General features: G+C 45.4%; 2 protein-coding genes across 3 annotated transcripts in view; one reads left to right on the forward strand and one right to left on the reverse strand.

Moving 5' to 3' along the window:
• The first annotated feature begins 1829 nt into the window (after window positions 1–1829).
• On the forward strand, window positions 1830–5089 carry LOC123998106 (lymphocyte activation gene 3 protein-like). Of its 2 annotated transcripts, none has more exons than XM_046303021.1 (8): window positions 1830–1974; window positions 2133–2265; window positions 2545–2753; window positions 2987–3247; window positions 3397–3702; window positions 3896–4153; window positions 4491–4612; window positions 4716–5089. In XM_046303021.1, exons 1-8 carry the CDS (start codon window positions 1929–1931, stop codon window positions 4824–4826), a joined length of 1446 nt encoding a protein of 481 aa, XP_046158977.1. In that variant the 5' UTR covers window positions 1830–1928; the 3' UTR covers window positions 4827–5089. The 2 variants fall into 2 exon arrangements, with proteins under 2 accessions (XP_046158977.1, XP_046158978.1); XM_046303022.1 differs by having other exon boundaries at window positions 2178–2265; window positions 4716–5079.
• Window positions 5087–18718, reverse strand: part of LOC123998105 — a 27479-nt gene continuing 13847 nt past the window's right edge. Inside the window, exons 5-15 of the mRNA XM_046303019.1 lie at window positions 12887–12982; window positions 12628–12678; window positions 11802–11951; window positions 11520–11630; window positions 10041–10190; window positions 9513–9650; window positions 9266–9385; window positions 8850–8982; window positions 8577–8692; window positions 6969–8395; window positions 5087–5993 (exon numbers count right to left, since the gene is read on the reverse strand). Coding sequence (XP_046158975.1) covers window positions 5783–5993; window positions 6969–8395; window positions 8577–8692; window positions 8850–8982; window positions 9266–9385; window positions 9513–9650; window positions 10041–10190; window positions 11520–11630; window positions 11802–11951; window positions 12628–12678; window positions 12887–12982 — 2703 coding nt within the window. The 3' untranslated portion in view covers window positions 5087–5782. The remainder of the gene's footprint in view (window positions 5994–6968; window positions 8396–8576; window positions 8693–8849; window positions 8983–9265; window positions 9386–9512; window positions 9651–10040; window positions 10191–11519; window positions 11631–11801; window positions 11952–12627; window positions 12679–12886; window positions 12983–18718) is intronic.

The following is an 18718-nucleotide window of genomic DNA, read 5'->3' on the forward strand; positions in this document are numbered from 1 at the left end:
TGGGTTGCCAACTGACAATTTGACACGGAAATCAAATTTCATTCATTCATTTCAATTTCATTCATTGGTGCACTGTCAACTGTCAACTGTCAACTGTCAACTGTCAACTGTCAACTGATGTGAAGTGTATTGAAATATTTCACAGCTCAAACACAAAATGTTAATTAAAATACAAATTCAACATCAAAATGCTATGCACAATTAAGAGTGATTTGAACTTGAATTCCTATAGTTTTTTAACATCAGTGTGCTGGATTGAGATCGAGATTGAGTGATGTGACGTGATGAGAGAGAGGGACAGGAACAAATGAGTTATTCTGTTGAAACATTTCTACTGAAGATATCTAGTTGAAATATTTTCCGACTTCATGTTGATTTGCATACCGTAGGTTTTTCTCATTATCATTGTCATCTATTGTTTCCATGTGAGGGGCATCTGTCTGTTTAAGACTTTCCCTCATCACGGCCTAACTGTATATTTAAATACACTATGTACATTTAAAGATTAGCAGGAGGAAAGACCACCTCACGAATCTGATTCACAGACCCCGAAAGCCAGCAAGAAAGAGAGAGAAGGAGGGGGTGGGGGTTGTGGTCCCAATGTACTCACTGAGCCACCAAATGTGGGCCAAAAACACACAGCCTGTGATTTCAACAAGTTTACGTGGAAATGTTTTGATGTTTTTTGAAGAGAGTAGTGGGGGAGGGGGTTGATAGATGAGATAAAAAGATGTATCCAGCACAGAGAGATTCACTACTGTCTGAACCAGGGGAAAATATGGCTGCTACAAGAACACAAATAACTCTTGGGTGTCCACCCACACATTTTCATCTATCTATCTATCTATCTGCCTGCCCGTCCGTCCAACATGGATCTGTCTGTCCGTCTAACATCTGTCTGTCGGTCTGTCTGAAACTATAGATCAGTATAGTTGGTATGATGGGAACCTGATACTATAAACTCAAATATTGTCCCTAAGCTTCAGAATAGCCCTGTATGACTGAGGCAGAGAGCGAGAAAGAAATGGATGTAAAGGGAGATGGAAATCACTATCATCATCATGTATTCCCCATCAAAGCCAACCACCATTCAATGACTTGCATTACTGGAACCGGCCCTGTCCTCCCATGTATGCTGGTGAGCTGGTAACTTTCAGCAGTGAGAACTGCATGTTGATCAATGTGGAAGGATACAGTGGTTTGACTGTGCACACTTTCGGCAACCCTGTACTTCCTGTAAGTTCCACTAAGTAGAAATACAATAGATACACTAAATGCAGGGTTCAAATGAATGGGTCACCCTGTCAATGGATATATAAATACTGTGTATTACAGTACTGCATGTTTCTGATGATATGATGTATGTTTTGTGATACAGTGTTTTTTATACCCCTCTGTATCTGTAAGGTAATTAAAGGTAGAGTAATAGATAAAATTCAACTTTGCAGAACTTGAGCAGAGAGAGAGAGGGGGAGGGAAAAAGAGAAAGTTGTGGGGAAGGGAGAGAGGGGAGAGGGAGAGAGAGAAAATAAGGGGAAGGGAGAGAGAAAGAGAAGGGGGCAGAGAGAGCAAGAGAGAGGGGGGGGGGAGAAAGAGAATCCGTGGGAGGAAGCATGTAGGATTCCCTGTTTGTGTGGCTGACAGTTTCCATGTTGCGTCAGTGAGACTGACACAAACCGCATCAAAGACCGCCTCGTTGCTCATGTCACATGACCAGGAGAGGGACTACCTGCTTAGACACCTCCCTCTTCTCTCTTCCCACAACTCACACCTACAGGCCTTTATATACCCACCCCAAATTGACAGAAACACACACAACAGAAGAGAGATCAAAGAGGGACACAGAGAGAAAATACTAAGCTAGGTTTGCAACAACAATCTGTGGATCAAAACGTCAGAAGGAAGGAGAACAGAGAAAAGAAGAGACCATGTGGCAGTATCTCCTCCTCTTGGGAGCATCCCTGTTAGTGACAGGTGAGATCTTACAGATGATCTGTAGTCATTGTTTTTTAAATGAAAATGTGTTGCAATTTAAACCGATTTAAAGAAATGTTATGACAATCTTTGATGTGTACTTACGGATGGAGGATTGGGTATGTGTGTTTATTCAGACAGCATGTGTATTTGTTCAGGGGGTCAGTGTCAGTGTCTGTCTGAGTATACTGAGATGTTCGCAGAGGCAGGGTCCCAGGCAGTGTTACCCTGCGTGTGTCGCCCTCCCTCCACCTCTGCAGCTGTCGTCCTCTGGAGCAAGGACCTTGAGGGGTACTACTGACTTTCTCTCGGTCCATGTCTTTCATGCTCTCCTCCTTATTCATCTCTCTCATCCTCTCTGTCTCTGTCTACCTGTGTGACTCCAATATCCTCAAAGATTCCCATTTTCATCTTTCTCTATCCTAGTCTTTCTTTCTCTTGATCTCTTAATACATTTTTCTGTATTGAAAGTGTTCTATAGGAGAGCATAGCAATGCATTGCTATTGATCTGTATGTCTGTACAATACAAGTGTCACGTTTGAAAAGTAGCATCTCTTCCTCTCTCTCAGGACAGTATGGAGAAAGGGAAAGAGTGGACTGGAGCACTGGGGAATAGGAGCTGCCCAGCGTGTTCGATGTCCCCATTCAGAGGTTGGAGCTGGTGACTACAGCCTGTACATAAAGGAGGTGAGGCAGGAGGACAGCGGGAAGTACACCTGCATGGTGCAGGACGGCGAGAAAATCCTCTCTAAGAGGATCCTCCTCAGGGTCATCAAAGGTAAGGGGCTAAAATAGACAGTAACTTATATGAAATACCCTGTGGACAATTAAATTAACTTTCAGTGATATTTACAGTCATTTTAAAGTGATATTTACAGTTATTTTTTAAAGTGATATTTACACGGTATAACTATATTTATCTGCTGATTATCATACAGTCACACATATCATAAACCTGTGAATATGATTAACATCTCATTGCTCTTACTTACCCATGTCTTTCTTTCACAGTATCCATCTCCCCACCTGCTCCAGTGGAGGGCAACAAAATGACGATCACTTGCAGTGTCTCTCCATGGCCACAGGAGGCGACAGTGAGCTGGATGCTCAACAAGAAGAGAGTTTACCCTGAGAGTGCAGATTATGTCCTTTCAAAGAACCAGGAGAGTGTTTTGGAGAGCAAGGCATCTGCAGGCATGATGGGTAACTGGAGCTGTGTAGTGCATAAAGGGAGGAAACAAGGGAAGGCCACCACGGCCCTGACAGTGAGAGGTGAGGACTCAGACACGGTGATGTCATGTTTGGAAGGAATAAAACATTCAAATGCAGCTGATATATTGAAGATGGTTAATATGAAGTTTTATATGTCTTTCTCCCTTCTCTCCTAACCATCACCTTCCCCCATCTCTTCTCTCGCTCAGGTATCGTTAACCCCTCCAGTGCCAGTGCCAAGGTGTATGCTGAGGTGGGGTCTGCTGTCACCCTCCCCTGTGTGTTCTCCACTGGACTCACCCCATCAGACACAGCCTGGGAGAGACTGGACACCTCTGGCTCTGCTCTCCCACTCCCACCCTCCTTCAACCTGACCTCCCTGCTATCCCTCCCTCCCTGGGACAGGTCTGTGGGTGTGGGGCAAGTGGGGCAGGGCGACGGGGGCAGGTACAGATGCTCAGGGACAGTGGAGGGGCGCCGGGTAGCAAGGGAGATGCAGCTGGTGACTGCCCAAGGTGAGCCAGGCATAAAAAATGGATGATGGTATGATATTGTAGCAGTCTCCTCATTTGAATGCCTAAAGTGAGTTGCCCCGTTCTGCAAAATGGCAAACATTGAAGGTAAACGTTTGAGATGAGATGTGAAAATGGTGCTTTAGAATTAGCAATCACAATGCTAATGATGATCCTGTGTGTTCGCTCTACTCAGTGCTCAGCAACTCACCGTCTACCCAGAAGGCCCCAGTCTCACTGACCTGTCACCTCAGCGATGCCAGTGAGGTCACTGAATACGAGTGGGTACGAGTGACCTATGACCTCAATGGCACCCAATCAGAGAGCTCCGTCCAGAAAGGGAGGGTCCTGGGGATCAACAAAGTGTCAGACAGGAACTCTGGCGAATGGGCTTGTCGATTCCACGGGAAAGAAGGAGCACTGGGGAGCGTGACATACCACCTACATTTGATGAGTAAGTCCTATCTGCCTACTTTGATTCACTGTCTATTTGCATGGATCTAGGTAGATGCAGACACAATTCAAATGCAACAAATATCACCAATATGTTTTTAAAAATGTCATAATTAGACACAGGGGCGGAAGGTAGACTAGCAGTTAAGAGCGTTGTGTCAGTAACCAAAAGGTCACCTGTTCGAATCCCCAAGCCGACTAAGTGAAAAATCTGTGGATGTGCCTTTGAGAAAGGCACTCAGCTCTAATTGCTCCTGTAAGTTGCTCTGGATAAGAGTGTCTGCTAAATTACTCAACTGTAAACTAAAGTCTGTCCTTGATCTGTCTTGGTTGATCAGGTCGTCTGATGGGAGATAATGAGACAGGTTCTTCCAGTAATGTTGCCATGGTAGCCGGCCTGGGTTTCTTCCTCTTGGTGCTGCTGTTGGTCTTGGTGCAGATGTACAGGAACTATCGGAGGGTACGTCACAACTACAGCTGTGTGTGTTCTCCTTAAATCCACATTGACATGGAAAATATGTTTTTAAAAGGTTTATGTAATAGTCATTTAATTTCCTCTACAGCGCAAGCTGATCCTGCAGTACCCTGCCCTGGAGACCATTGTTCACACCATTGCTAATGAGAGAGAGGACAGAGAGAGGAACAGAGTGAAAGAAGATGAGATCTCCAAATAGAGGAGACTCTGCAATATGACATTTGAAATCATTTGACATGTCTATGATCAGTTGTAAGATTGTGGTATTTGTACATATTAATTCAGTGCAGACAATTGTAGCAGTTTCTTTCCTACTTTCACAAAAAAACATGTGATTGATCTTTTATTTGAAATGTTATTGATTTTGTATATGTATGCCTTATTTTCACTACCGGCACCTTAACCACCTATTAGACTTTTGTAATGTAATGAATCACTGAGAATACAATTATCTAAACACTTCATTGGTTTAAATATGTCTCTTTATTACAATATATCAGTATGAATCTCCCCAATGGGTCACAATACCAAATATGCAGTTTGTCTTATAAATGAACAACTCAAATGAAGTTCAATGAAGCATGCCATTCTATGTATACACAGCATTTCAGTTAACTGACACCACATCAAAAAGTACACTTGTATAAGACAGTACAGGCGTCTACAGATGTAGGATCTTAATAATGCTGTAGCAACAGGATTTGAACATTTAGTCCATAATGTTGCTTGAGCTGGCCAAAAGTAGGCTACATGAAAAGTGCAATACTGTTAATATAACAGTGTGTTAGTGTGGGTTTTCAGTACATTTATGTAAATCACAAAGCTCATCTGCATTTCCTGTGATGCAGGAAAAACCTCAGCAACAAAAGAGGGATCAAATGAAGATCCTACATCTGTAGCTCTAACAATATTATGCAGGTTGAAGAAAATGATTCTGATGTTCACTCAGACTCATAATCACAAACATTCCATGTAACAAACTGAAATCAAACATTTGGTGGTAATCAGGTCACTCAATCAACATCTTGCTGTGGAAAAGTATCACGTTGGTATATGTCCACTCCGACACAGTGAAAATCTCAAATGACATATTATTCCCCATAAAGTGCAGATAAAGTCTTGGAGAATGAAGGACTCCCAGTAGCCTATGCAGAACTACACCTGACTAATCGTCCCATCCTCATGCGTGCCAATTCGCTGGATGTCTCTCAAGGTCAAAGTTTGGCTGAGCCCCAACGCAGCCACTTCCCACCACTCCTCATCAACACCAACGCCACTGTCCTCTGGGGTCAGCTGATCCAGGACCTCATCGGCTTCAAAGCACCAGCCTGGCCAATCAATTCTGGCACTATCAGGGAAGGCGGGGCTAGAAGAGAGAGGGGAAAAAACATTTACAATGGAGATAAACTTGATGGATTGCAAATAGTTTAGTCACAAAATTTGTTTCTGCTTTAGTCTACTTCCATGTTGTTCACTGGAATGTTTGGCGTGACATTAACAAAGTAGTTGGCTAAAGTGGACACCAATCTGGTGATCAGGCTAGATTGGTTATGATGACATGGTTGTCATGACATGAAACATGGTTACGGGTGGCATGTCATGGTTATGATGATGTGGTTGTCATGACATGAAACATGGTTACGGGTGGCATGTCATGGTTATGATGACGTGGTTGTCATGAAATGAAACATGGTTACGGGTGGCATGTCATGGTTATGATGACGTGGTTGTCATGAAATGAAACATGGTTACGGGTGGCATGTCATGGTTATGATGACGTGGTTGTCATGAAATGAAACATGGTTACGGGTGGCATGTCATGGTTATGATGACGTGGTTGTCATGACATGAAACATGGTTACGGGTGGCATGTCATGGTTATGATGACGTGGTTGTCATGACATGAAACATGGTTACGGGTGGCATGTCATGGTTATGATGGCGTGGTTGTCATGACATGAAACATGGTTACGGGTGGCATGTCATGGTTATGATGACGTGGTTGCCATGACATGAAACATGGTTACGGGTGGCATGTCATGGTTATGATGACGTGGTTGTCATGACATGAAACATGGTTACGGGTGGCATGTCATGGTTATGACAGTAAATGCAACTTCCAAGAATAACGAATTGAACATAGTGATCCTACACTACAAGGTAATCAGCCCAGTAGGTAGAGTGATAAAATAACCCAGAATAAAACTGTTCCATAGTGGCCATCAGCCACCCACACCTAGCTGACTGAGTCATTTCAATAGATGAATCTTCAAACTGATCATACATACCGTGAAGACGTTCTTTTCTTTCATTTCCAACTGAGGTTTGATGTAAAACTCACCTGCTCTTCTTCTCCTCCTCCTCATCTCCGTCCACCCTCTCCTCTATCCATCCCTGACTGACACTGGGGGCCAGCCGTCTGACCAGCTCCACCTCTTCCCACTCAGTCTCTCTATCCCATTCACTGGGCGACTGGGACGTAGTGGTGGAGAAAGACGGAGAAGGAGGAAGAGCCCATGTTCTGAAGGTTGGAGATTTCCCCTTTCCCTCTCTTCTCCCTCCGTCCTTTCTTCTCTCCTTGGCCCGGTTCAAAATGCTCTCCAGAGGGGAGGGGTGCAAGTATGGATCCAACCCAGGAGGGGGGGAGTGGGCTATTCGCGCGTTGGAGGGCTTGGCTGAGGTCAGAAGGGAACTATATCCTTCTTGGAGGATGATATCTGGTATGGACACGCTCCTCTGAATCTTCAACTTAGACCTTTTTGGGGTGTTTTTCTTTTCCTTAGAGATGTCTTTGGGCAGCTCTTGCTCAGAGAAAGTGTGGGGCTCTGGGGAGAACTCTCTCTCTGCAGGCATTTCCCAGAACACCCCTCCGTTCATCTTCAAGGACCCCAGCTTGAGGACCAGGTGAGAGTCAGAGCTCTGTCCGGAGGAACCTGAGTTGTGTTGGTAGGAACCCCTGAGTTTCTGGTTGCAGTCTGAATAAGAGTTGGAGGAAGAGTTTGTGCGTGGTGCAGACTGGGCCATCCCAGAGCTGTCAGACCCACTTTGTGACATCTGAGGGGTAGCAGTTTGCTCAGTGTTTATTGGTCTTCTCCTGCGTAACCGTGGTGAATTCAACTTCCGAGAAAACCTCCATGATTCCGCTAAAGCCTCCCCCTCTCCTGATTGGGTGAGCCACAAGTTCCTCATGGCTTGTTGCTCCACTGACTGGGGCGCAGAATTCCTCCGTGTGGATGTGGCTCGTCCTCCCTGTGAGAGAAATCCTTGGGATTCCATTTGACAAATAGCGATAGAATCTTTTCGATTGTTTTCCCTGCATGGAGAAAGTGGGAAAGTGCTGGATTGGTGTCGTGGGTAGTCTATGTCGTAGTCTATGTCAGGATATCTGCCTAGCAACAGGTTGTGTGGGCCGTTGCGTTTGGGTTGAGGTTGGAAGAATGATTGGTTATGAATGTCACTGAGCTTGCGTGGTTGTCCTGGTAACATTGCATCTTTATAGTACACTGGTTCCTGAGTTTGTTGTTCCGCCTCCGTTGCTATGGACACCAATGTTCCATTCACTGATTGGATGAGGACTTCCTCAACAGGTTTCACCTCCAAAGAGGAAGTGATCTCTGCTTCTGATTGGTCAGGAGGCTGATCAACTGATTCCTCAATGGTCATCTTGGGCTCTGTAGGGGGTGTGGCTTGTTCCTGAAGCTGTAGGTCTCTCTGTTTGGTCTGCAGTCGTCTGCTGGCCTCTGTCTCTCTCAGGCCCTGCAGTGTTTCCTGCCAATGAATGGAAGAAAGAAAGAGGGATAAGAGGAGAGCATCGATATCACTGTATGTTACACAATATGTACATTGTACATCTAATCATTCATTCATTGATGTAATACTAAAGAGACTAAAATGTAACTACAATAAATCATGTCATTACCACTTTAGTCAGTATTTTCTGTCTGTTTACCTGTGCCTCGTGGATGGTGAAGACCCATGTAGAGCAGCTCTCTGGGCTGGAGGTGGAGAAGGTGTAGACATTCGCTGCACAACCCAGAACACTCACCTCCACCACCACAAACGAACCTGGGAGATGGAGAGGAAGAGAAGGAAAGAGCGAGGGAGAGATAAAGAGAGAACTGTCATTTAAAACTCTACAACTGGTCTCTGTAGCAAGAGACAGAGCAGCGTTTCATCTTTCCACTTCTAGGATATGTACTGTATGGTCAATGACTGTACTCACAGCCATCTTTGAGTGTGTCACAGCGTGTTCTATCCAGGGCCAGTGGGGGGCGAACTACCTTCAGTCTCTCTGCCTTCTTCTGGACCTTGGTCACCAGCAGCACGTCAGAGAAGAGCAGGGCTGTCACCTCCAGCTTCACCACATAACAGTCGCAACAAGCCGAAAGAAACATGACATCTATATTTTACATGTTAGTCATTTAGCAGATGCTTTTATTCAAAGCGACTTACAGTTAGTGCATTCAGCTTAAGATATCAAGGTGAGACAACCACATATCACAGTCGTAGTAAATACATTTTTTCTCAAAGTAGTTATCATCAAAGTCTGTGCTAATGAGATAATAATATTAGGAAGAATCCTCTACATGGAAGTCAATGTTTCAATGGAACAGAGTGAGATTCTGTCACTCAACCTACCTTGTGATCCTTCCTTCCTCTGATCTTCAGAGTCTCCTCCAATAGCAGCTTGCGTATGACCCCAGGACCCACCCCTCCGACAGGGCACGTCAAATCAAAACTGCATAACTCTCTGACATGCTGTGGATAACATCAACATTGACTACTCACTGTCTGCGTCACACATTACAGTATCTATATCGTTTTTTAAGGTTGGTGTAGTTTCCTATCCTGTACTCTGTTCCTAGCTTTTTCTTCTCTCTTTCACCTTTTCGATTTCCTCATTCATCCCCTCCATCACATCATATCCCTCTATCCTCTGGGCGGAAAGCGAGAGGGCCTGCTCATCATCCTTAAGCCTCAAGTAGTCATTGATGCTGTGCAGAAAGCCATTAACACAGGCCAACTGGAGGAGAGACAGAGGGGAGAGACAGAGGGGAGAGAGAGAGAGAGAGAGAGAGAGAGAGAGAGAGAGAGAGAGAGAGAGAGAGAGAGAGAGAGAGAGAGAGAGAGAGAGAGAGAGAGAGAGAGAGAGAGAGAGAGAGAGAGAGAGAGAGAGAGAGAGAGAGAGAGAGAGAGAGAGAGAGAGAGAGAGAGAGAGAGAGAGAGAGTGTGTGGGACAGAGAGATTTCCTTAATTTGCATTTTCATCTATTACTAGTAGAGGCAATTGGCGATTAGCTAGTAAGAAAATGGTGCTGGAACGCGCAACTTCCTTTTCTAATGAACATGAACAGCCTCAGGCCTGACAAACTGAATTAAAAGGCCTTGATTGAAAAGGCCAGCTCTTCACTCACCATGCCCCTGAGTGTGTGCTGAGTGTGGGGAGCCTGGGTGGTCTTGAGGACAGCCTTCAGCAGCAGGGGGTACTTGGTGATCCTCTGGATGGGTTTGGCCTGCATATCTCCCAAACGCATCCGCTCACACTGGGGGTGTGTCTCCACCCACTGTGGACACAGAGAAAAACATTATTTTGTGTCTTTTAGTCTCTAGACCTTTACACCCAAAGTTATGGCCTCGGTAGAACTCATGTAAATACAGTGTTTTGACGGTGTATGAAATATTATTGTTACATGGTACTGGACAAATTCAAAGGCTTGAAGAACTCATAATGGAGATTCTTTGAAAAAGCTGTAAAAGTGCTTAGACAGCAAAAAACAGCCCAAAACACGTTCTAATCTTTAAGAAGACAATGTGCAGGCTAGGCTCTCTGAGTCATTAGGTCAGAGCGTTGGTGTAACAAGTGTTTGGCCTTCAGGATATTACCAATAACAAAAGGCCTGGATATGGTGATCATCAAAACCACTAGAACATGATCAATAACAGAAGAAGTTCTGCGGATGCTATGACTCAATTCACTGATGTTCCTGTGTTACCATAATGAAGGGTAGTTTGGAGAACCATGTGTGTGACGCAGAGTGACTTTGGGTGAGAGTGAAAGGGTGTGCATGCAATATGTAAACAAGAAGGGGGCTTGTGTATGAAGTGGTGTGTGTGTGTGTTTGTTTCCGTCTCCCATTCCATGTACCATAATGCTGCTATTGGCAAGGACATTCTCACCTTTACTGTTAAGGCAAGTTCTACCAACAAAATAGAACCTATAGCTCTCTGGTACCCTGCAAACCATGGTCCTTTCTGTGTTTTCCACCCTGAGGTCTGAGGTCTGTATCACATGTTGTTAATGCTTTCTGTTCCTACTGAGACATGACCTAGACATGACCGCCTTGTTGACCTGGTGGCTACAGAGGTGAGACAAGTGGAGTCACCAACTGAACACATACACAAACATTCCCTTTGCAGAGGAGCCTGGTTTGATGTTGATGATCATGTGTTTTCTTGTCTGCTGAATAAGCCAGATATTGCTGTTGTGGGGGAGGCCAGAGGGAGGGGCTTATTCTGGAGGTGGGCTGCTCATTGGACTACTACATGGAGCAGTCCTTTTCTGACAAGCTGCTTAAATACCAGCCCCTCGTGTCACTCCTGAACAGCCTCGTAACAGTGCATGCTTGCTACGGTGATATTGGGTAGTATCTGCCATGTTCACAGGCTGACAGTACCTGGACTTCAGATAGCAGGCCTACATAAGACAAAGCTGATAGCGAGGTACATCTCTGTGTCAGCAGTCATGGACAGCCTTTCTGTGTGAAGAAGAAGGTGCTATCTGTTTCCATATGTGTCCAGATATCCTTGTCCTGAGATGTTTATATGAATTATGATTTGTGGATTCAAATAAAGTATAAAAAATGTGTTTGTGTGTGTGTGTGTGTTTAACTCACCATTAAGTAGGTGTGGAAGTGCAGGTTGGTGTCTGTCAGTTTGCTCGTAATGTCCACTGTGCTCTCCTCCTTACAACAGTAGTGTAGATAGGTGGAGAAACGCTCAGGGAACTACAGACAGAGGGTGGGGATGGGATTAGACAAAGATTGCTGTAAACAAACATGTTTTAAACCCATAACCCGTGTTTCCATTCCTTCCTTCCTTTCACCTCCGTTTGACCCTCATACTTTCATCCCATATGTGAACCTGATACTAGATCTGATTGACAGTCAGTACTGTACCTGCAGGCATCCTGCCTCTAACCCCAGGGGGTCAAAGGGCTTCCCCGTCCTGCGGACTTCCTGTAACATGGGATACATCACTTCCTGCCAGAAGAGCCGGTGGGCGCTGAGGATGGAGGGAAGGTTGGAGAAGAGGCTCTCAGGTGTCACCTGAAGAAGAGAGGGACAGGAAAAAGAGGGTGATGATACTGCTTTATTGATTTTGAACCTACAATCTACCCCACATCTCTTGTCATTATGTGTTGAAGTTTGTGTTTGTCTAAATTCAATAAAAAGACATGATAGTTGTAGACCTTTTGTGATAAAAAAAGATGAAGAGGGTAATTGTTTGACAAAGCTGCAGTGTCTAGCTGAAGAACTCTGCAGAACTCACTCCCCCACATTCTCAGATACTTTCCACATTCTCAGCGGAATTATCTAACATTCTGTTATTGAGCTGAATGTTCCATCTGCCCTGGTGTGTTCTGTGTCAGATAGAGCATATGTACTCAGTGTGTTAGTATGTCAGCTCAGCAGTATGTACTGTATGTACAGTATGTTGTACTACAGCAGTCGGTTTCAACTAGGCCCAAGGGCCTGCCCTTGAACTGTATACTGGTTTTAAATTCAACCAAAGGTCAAAGTCATTCATGAAAACACACACACCTGAACCCAGTCAGATCATGCCAGATCCAGCTCAAAAGCACATGCTTAGTTCATTGCAACACATCTATTTGAGTGGTTAGCCGGGAAACACAGATAGGCCCAAAGACCAGAGAGTGAGTTCTAGAGAAAATGTCCCCTACAGAAAACCCTGTGAATGAGAACCCAGCTCATATAGACTGACCTCTAAGAGGAATCCATGCTGGTGCAGGTTGGTAAGAGCTGCCATCACCAACTGAGAAACATAATGACACAAACAAACGCGGGCATTGAAAAATGACATTGCAATAAAAGATGCTATACAGATAACAGTTACTATTCTCATATTTCTATTAAGAATAGCCCATGGTTGTTATGGACTCATCACTGAAAGACATTGATACGTTTTTAGTAATGAGAGTAATGAGAGTAATGAGAGCAGGGTGTCTGTCTGTCTGTCTTACATCAGTGACAACAGTGAGCTTGTTGATGTAGGTGAGCTCAGTGTGGATCAACTCCCACAGTGCCTCCTGTTGGTGCCTCTGGGTCTTACACATCATCTGATCAGAGAGAGGGAGGGAGAGAGAAAGGAAGGAAAGGGGATGGAAGGGGGGAGGAAGGGGAGGGTGGAAGAAAAATATATGTTGTAAAAGGTAGGGGGAGAGAGAGGGTGGGAGAAAGAGATATGTTGTAAAAGGTAGGGGAGAGAGAGAGAGAGAGAGAGAGAGAGAGAGAGAGAGAGAGAGAGAGAGGGAGAGAGAGAGGGTGGGAAAAGAGATATGTTGTAAAAGGTAGGGAGAGAAAGAGATATATTGTAAAAGGGAGGAGAGAGAGAGAGAGAGAGAGAGAGGAGGGGGAGAGAGAGAGAGAGAGGGTGGGCGGGAGAAGGAGATATATTGTAAAAGGTAGGGAGAGAGAGAGAGAGAGGGGGGTGGGAGAAAGAGATATATTGTAAAAGGGAGAGAGAGAGAGAGAGAGGGTGGGAGAAAGAGATATGTTGTAAAAGGTAGGGAGAGAGAGAGAGATATGTTGTAAAAGGTAGGGAGAGAGAGAGAGAGAGAGAGAGAGAGAGAGAGAGAGAGAGAGAGAGAGGGTGGGTGGGAGAAAGAGAGAGAGAAAAGGTAGGGAGGGGGAGAAGGAGATATATTGTAAAAGGTAGGGAGAGAGAGAGAGAGAGAGAGAGAGAGAGAGAGAGAGAGGGTGGGCGGGAGAAGGAGATATATTGTAAAAGGTAGGGAGAGAGAGAGAGGGGGGTGGGTGGGAGAAAGAGATATATTGTAAAAGGGAGAGAGAGAGAGAGAGAGAGAGAGAGAGGGGGGTGGGAGAAGGAGATATATTGTAAAAGGTAGGAGAGAGAGAGAGAGAGAGAGAGAGAGAGAGAGAGAGAGAGAGAGAGAGAGATTGAGAGAGAGAGAGAGGAGAGGAGTGGGAGAAGGAGATATATTGTAAAAGGTAGGGAGAGAGAGAGAGGGGGTGGGTGGGAGAAAGAGATATATTGTAAAAGGAGAGAGAGAGAGAGAGAGAGAGAGAGAGAGAGAGAGAGAGAGAGAGAGAGAGAGAGAGAGAGAGAGAGAGAGAGAGAGAGAGAGAGAGGGAGGGTGGGAGAAGGAGATATATTGTAAAAGGTAGGGAGAGAGAGAGGGAGAGAGGAGAGAGAGAGAGAAAGAGAGAGAGATATGTTGTAAAAGGTGGGGAGTGGGAGAGAGAGATATGTTGTAAAAGGTATGGAGGAGAGAGAGAGAGAGAGAGAGAGAGAGAGAGAGAGAGAGAGAGAGAGAGAGAGAGAGAGAGAGAGAGAGAGAGAGGGTGGGTGGGTGGGTGGGTGGAGAGGGGGGGGTGGGAGAAAGATATATGTTGGGAAAAGGAGAGAGAGAGAGAGAGAGATATGTTGTAAAAGGTAGGGAGAGAGAGAGAGAGAGAGAGAGGTGGGTGGGTGGGTGGGAGAAAGATATATATTGTAAAAGGTAGAGAGAGAGAGAGAGAGAGAGAGAGAGGGAGGGTGGGAGAAGGAGATATATTGTAAAAGGTAGGGAGAGAGAGAGAGGGGTGGGTGGGAGAAAGAGATATATTGTAAAAGGGAGAGAGAGAGAGAGAGAGAGAGAGAGAGAGAGAGAGAGAGAGAGAGAGAGGGTGGAGGGTGGGAGAAGGAGATATATTGTGGGAGGAAAAGGTAGGAGAGAGAGAGGGAGAGGGAGAGAGAGAGAGAGAGAGAGAGAGAGAGAGAGAGAGAGAGAGAGGGGGGTGGGTGGGTGGGGAGAAAGAGATATATTGTAAAAGGTAGGGAGAGAGAGAGAGAGAGGGAGGGAGAGAGAGAGAGAGGGAGGGAGAAGGAGATATATTGTAAAAGGTAGAGAGAGAGAGAGAGAGAGAGAGAGAGAGAGGGGGTGGGAGAAAGAGATATATTGTAAAAGGTAGGGAGAGAGAGAGAGAGAGAGAGAGAGAGAGAGAGAGAGAGAGAGAGAGAGAGAGAGAGAGAGAGAGAGAGAGAGAGAGGGTGGGAGAAAGAGATATGTTGTAAAAGGTAGGGAGAGAGAGAGAGAGATATGTTGTAAAAGGTAGGGAGAGAGAGAGAGAGAGAGAGAGAGAGAGAGAGGGTGGGAAAAGAGATATGTTGTAAAAGGTAGGGGGAGAGAGAGAGAGAGAGAGAGGGTGGGAGAAAGAGATATGTTGTAAAAGGTAGGGAGGAGAGAGAGATATGTTGTAAAAGGTAGGGAGAGAGAGAGAGAGTTGGGAGAGAGAGAGTTGAAAAGGTGGGAGAAAGAGATATGTTGTAAAAGGTAGGGGGAGAGAGAAGAGAGAGAGTAAAAGGTAGGAGGAGAGAGAGAGGTTGGGAGAAAGAGATATGTTGTAAAAGGTAGGGAGAGAGAGAGATATGTTGTAAAAGGTAGGGAGAGAGGGAGAGAGAGAGAGGGAGGGAGAGAGAGAGGTGGGAGAAAGAGATATGTTGTAAAAGGTAGGGAGAGAGAGAGAGAGGGGGAGAGAGAGAGAGATATGTTGTGGGTGGGAGAAAGAGATATGTTGTAAAAGGTAGGGAGAGAGAGAGAGAGAGAGAGAGAGAGAGAGAGGGGGCGGGAGAAGGAGATATATTGTAAAAGGTAGGGAGAGAGAGAGAGAGAGAGAGGGGGGTGGGAGAAGATATATATTGTAAAAGGAGAGAGAGAGAGAGAGAGAGAGAGAGAGAGAGAGAGAGAGAGAGAGAGAGAGAGAGAGAGAGAGAGGGTGGGAGAAAGAGATATGTTGTAAAAGGTAGGGAGAGAGAGAGAGAGAGATATGTTGTAAAAGGTAGGGAGAGAGAGAGAGGAGAGAGAGAGAGAGAGAGAGAGAGAGGGTGGGAAAAGAGATATGTTGTAAAAGGTAGGGGGAGAGAGAGAGAGAGAGAGAGGGTGGGAGAAAGAGATATGTTGTAAAAGGTAGGGAGGAGAGGGAGAGAGAGAGAGAGGGTGGGAGAAAGAGATATGTTGAAAAGGTAGAGAGAGAGAGAGATATGTTGAGAGAGGAGAGAGGGTGGGAGAAAGAGATATGTTGTAAAAGGTAGGGGAGAGGAGAGAGAGAGAGAGAGTTGTAAAAGAGAGAGAGAGAGAGGGTGGGAGAAAGAGATATGTTGTAAAAGGTAGGGAGAGAGAGAGAGAGATATGTTGTAAAAGGTAGGGAGAGTGAGAGAGAGAGAGGGAGGGAGAGAGAGAGAGAGAGAGAGAGAGATATATGTTGTAAAAGGTAGGGAGAGAGAGAGAGAGAGGGAGGGAGAGAGAGAGAGAGAGAGAGAGAGAGAGGGTGGGTGGGAGAAAGAGAGAGAGAAAGGGTGGGAGAAAGAGATATGTTGTAAAAGGTAGGGAGAGAGAGAGAGAGATATGTTGTAAAAGGTAGGGAGAGAGAGAGAGAGAGAGAGAGAGAGAGAGAGAGAGAGAGAGAGGGAGAGAGAGAGAGAGAGAAAGGTGGGAAAAGAGATATGTTGTAAAAGGTAGGGGAGAGAGAGAGAGAGAGAGATATGTTGTAGAAAGGTGAGGGTGGGAGAAAGATATGTTGTAAAAGGTAGGGAGAGAGAGAGAGAGAGAGAGAGAGAGAGAGAGAGAGAGAGGGAGAGAGAGAGGGAGGGAAAAGAGATATGTTGTAAAAGGTAGGGAGAGAAAGAGATATATTGTAAAAGGGAGGGAGAGAGAGAGAGAGAGAGAGGGTGGGAAAAGAGATATGTTGTAAAAGGTAGGGAGAGAAAGAGATATGTTGTAAAAGGTAGGGAGAGAGAGAGAGATATGTTGTAAAAGGTAGGGAGAGAGAGAGAGAGAGAGAGAGAGAGAGAGAGGGTGGGAGAAAGATATATGTTGTAAAAGGTAGGGAGAGAGAGAGAGAGAGGGAGAGAGAGTGAGAGGGTGGGAGAAAGAGATATGTTGTAAAAGGTAGGGAGAGAGAGAGGGAGAGAGAGAGGGTGGGAAAAGAGATATGTTGTAAAAGGTAGGGAGAGAGAGAGAGAGAGAGTAGGGAGAGAGAGAGAGAGAGAGAGAGAGAGAGAGGGAGGGAGAAGGAGATATATTGTAAAAGGTAGGGGAGAGAGAGGGTGGGAGAGAGATGTTGTAAAAGGGGGTGGGAGAAAGAGATATTTGGGAGAGAGAGAGAGAGAGAGAGGGTGGGAGAAAGAGATATGTTGTAAAAGGTAGGGAGAGAGAGAGAGATATATGTTGTAAAAGGTAGGGAGAGAGAGAGAGAGATGTTGTAAGAGGTAGAGAGAGAGAGAGAGAGAGAGAGAGAGGGTGGGTGGGTGGGAGAAAGATATATATTGTAAAAGGTAGGAGAGAGAGAGAGAGAGTTGTAAGAGGGAGAGAGAGAGAGAGATATGTTGTAAAAGGTAGAGAGAGAGAGAGAGAGAGAGGGAGAAGGAGATATGTTGTAAAAGGTAGGAGAGAGAGAGAGGGTGGGAGAAAGAGATATATTGTAAAAAAAGGGAGAGAGAGAGAGAGAGAGGGTGGGAGAAAGAGATATGTTGTAAAAGGTAGGGAGAGAGAGAGGGTGGGAGAAAGAGATATGTTGTAAAAAGGTAGAGAGAGAGAGAGAGAGAGAGAGAGAGAGAGAGAGAGAGAGAGGAGATATATTGTAAAAGGTAGAGAGAGAGAGAGGAGAGGAGAGAGAGAGGGTGGGAAAAGAGATATGTTGTAAAAGGTAGGGAGAGAAAGAGATATATTGTAAAAGGGAGGGAGAGAGAGAGAGAGAGAGAGAGGGAGGGAGAGAGAGAGAGAGAGGGTGGGCGGGAGAAGGAGATATATTGTAAAAGGTAGGGGAGAGAGAGAGAGAGAGGGGGGGTGGGAGAAAGAGATATATTGTAAAAAGGGAGAGAGAGAGAGAGAGAGAGAGAGAGAGGGGGGGAGAAAGAGATATGTTGTAAAAGGTAGGGAGAGAGAGGGTGGGAGAAAGAGATATGTTGTAAAAGGTAGGGGAGAGAGAGAGAGAGTAGAGGTAGAGAGAGAGAGAGACAGAGAGAGGGTGGGTGGGTGGGTGGGAGAAAGATATATATTGTAAAAGGTAGGGAGGGAGAGAGAGATATGTTGTAAAAGGTAGGAGAGAGAGAGAGAGAGAGAGAGAGAGAGAGAGAGAGAGAGAGAGAGAGAGTTGTAGAAAGGTAGGGGAGAAGGAGATATATTGTAAAAGGTAGGGGGAGAGAGAGAGGGGGGGTGGGTGGGAGAAAGAGATATATTGTAAAAAGGGAGAGAGAGAGGGAGAGAGAGAGAGAGAGGGGTGGGAGAAAAGAGATATATTGTAAAAGGTAGGGAGAGAGAGAGAGAGAGAGAGAGAGAGAGAGAGAGAGAAAGAGATTGTAAAAGGTAGGGAGAGAGAGAGAGGTGGGCGGGAGAAGGAGATATATTGTAAAAGGTAGGGAGAGAGAGAGAGGGGGTGGGTGGGAGAAAGAGATATATTGTAAAAGGAGAGAGAGAGAGATAGAGATAGAGAGAGAGAGAGAGAGAGAGAGAGAGAGAGAGAGAGAGAGAGAGAGAGAGAGAGAAAAGGGGTGGGAGAAGGAGATATATTGTAAAAGGTAGGAGAGAGAGAGGGAGAGGGAGAGAGAGGAGAAAAGAGAGAGATATGTTGTAAAAGGTAGGGAGAGAGAGAGATATGTTGTAAAAAAGGGAGAGAGAGAGAGGGAGAGAGAGAGGAGAGAGAGAGAGAGAGAGAGAGAGAGAGAGAGAGAGTTGAGAGAAAGGTAGGGAGGGTGGGTGGGTGGGTGGGTGGGTGGGTGGAGAAAGAGATATATTGTAAAAGGTAGGGAGAGAGAGAGAGATATGTTGTAAAAGGTAGGGAGAAGAGAGAGAGAG

The sequence above is a fragment of the Oncorhynchus gorbuscha genome, linkage group LG15, assembly GCF_021184085.1.
Source record: "Oncorhynchus gorbuscha isolate QuinsamMale2020 ecotype Even-year linkage group LG15, OgorEven_v1.0, whole genome shotgun sequence".
In the NCBI taxonomy this organism is placed as follows: domain Eukaryota; kingdom Metazoa; phylum Chordata; class Actinopteri; order Salmoniformes; family Salmonidae; genus Oncorhynchus; species Oncorhynchus gorbuscha.

Bases quoted from the DNA above. Each gene is read 5' to 3' on its own strand.
- LOC123998106 (XM_046303021.1), top strand. From the start codon at position 1,929: ATGTGGCAGTATCTCCTCCTCTTGGGAGCATCCCTGTTAGTGACAG. The intron at 2,266-2,544 runs GTACTACTGACT...CCTCTCTCTCAG, and splicing joins TGGAGCAAGGACCTTGAGGG to GACAGTATGGAGAAAGGGAA. The intron at 2,754-2,986 runs GTAAGGGGCTAA...TTTCTTTCACAG, and splicing joins CCTCCTCAGGGTCATCAAAG to TATCCATCTCCCCACCTGCT.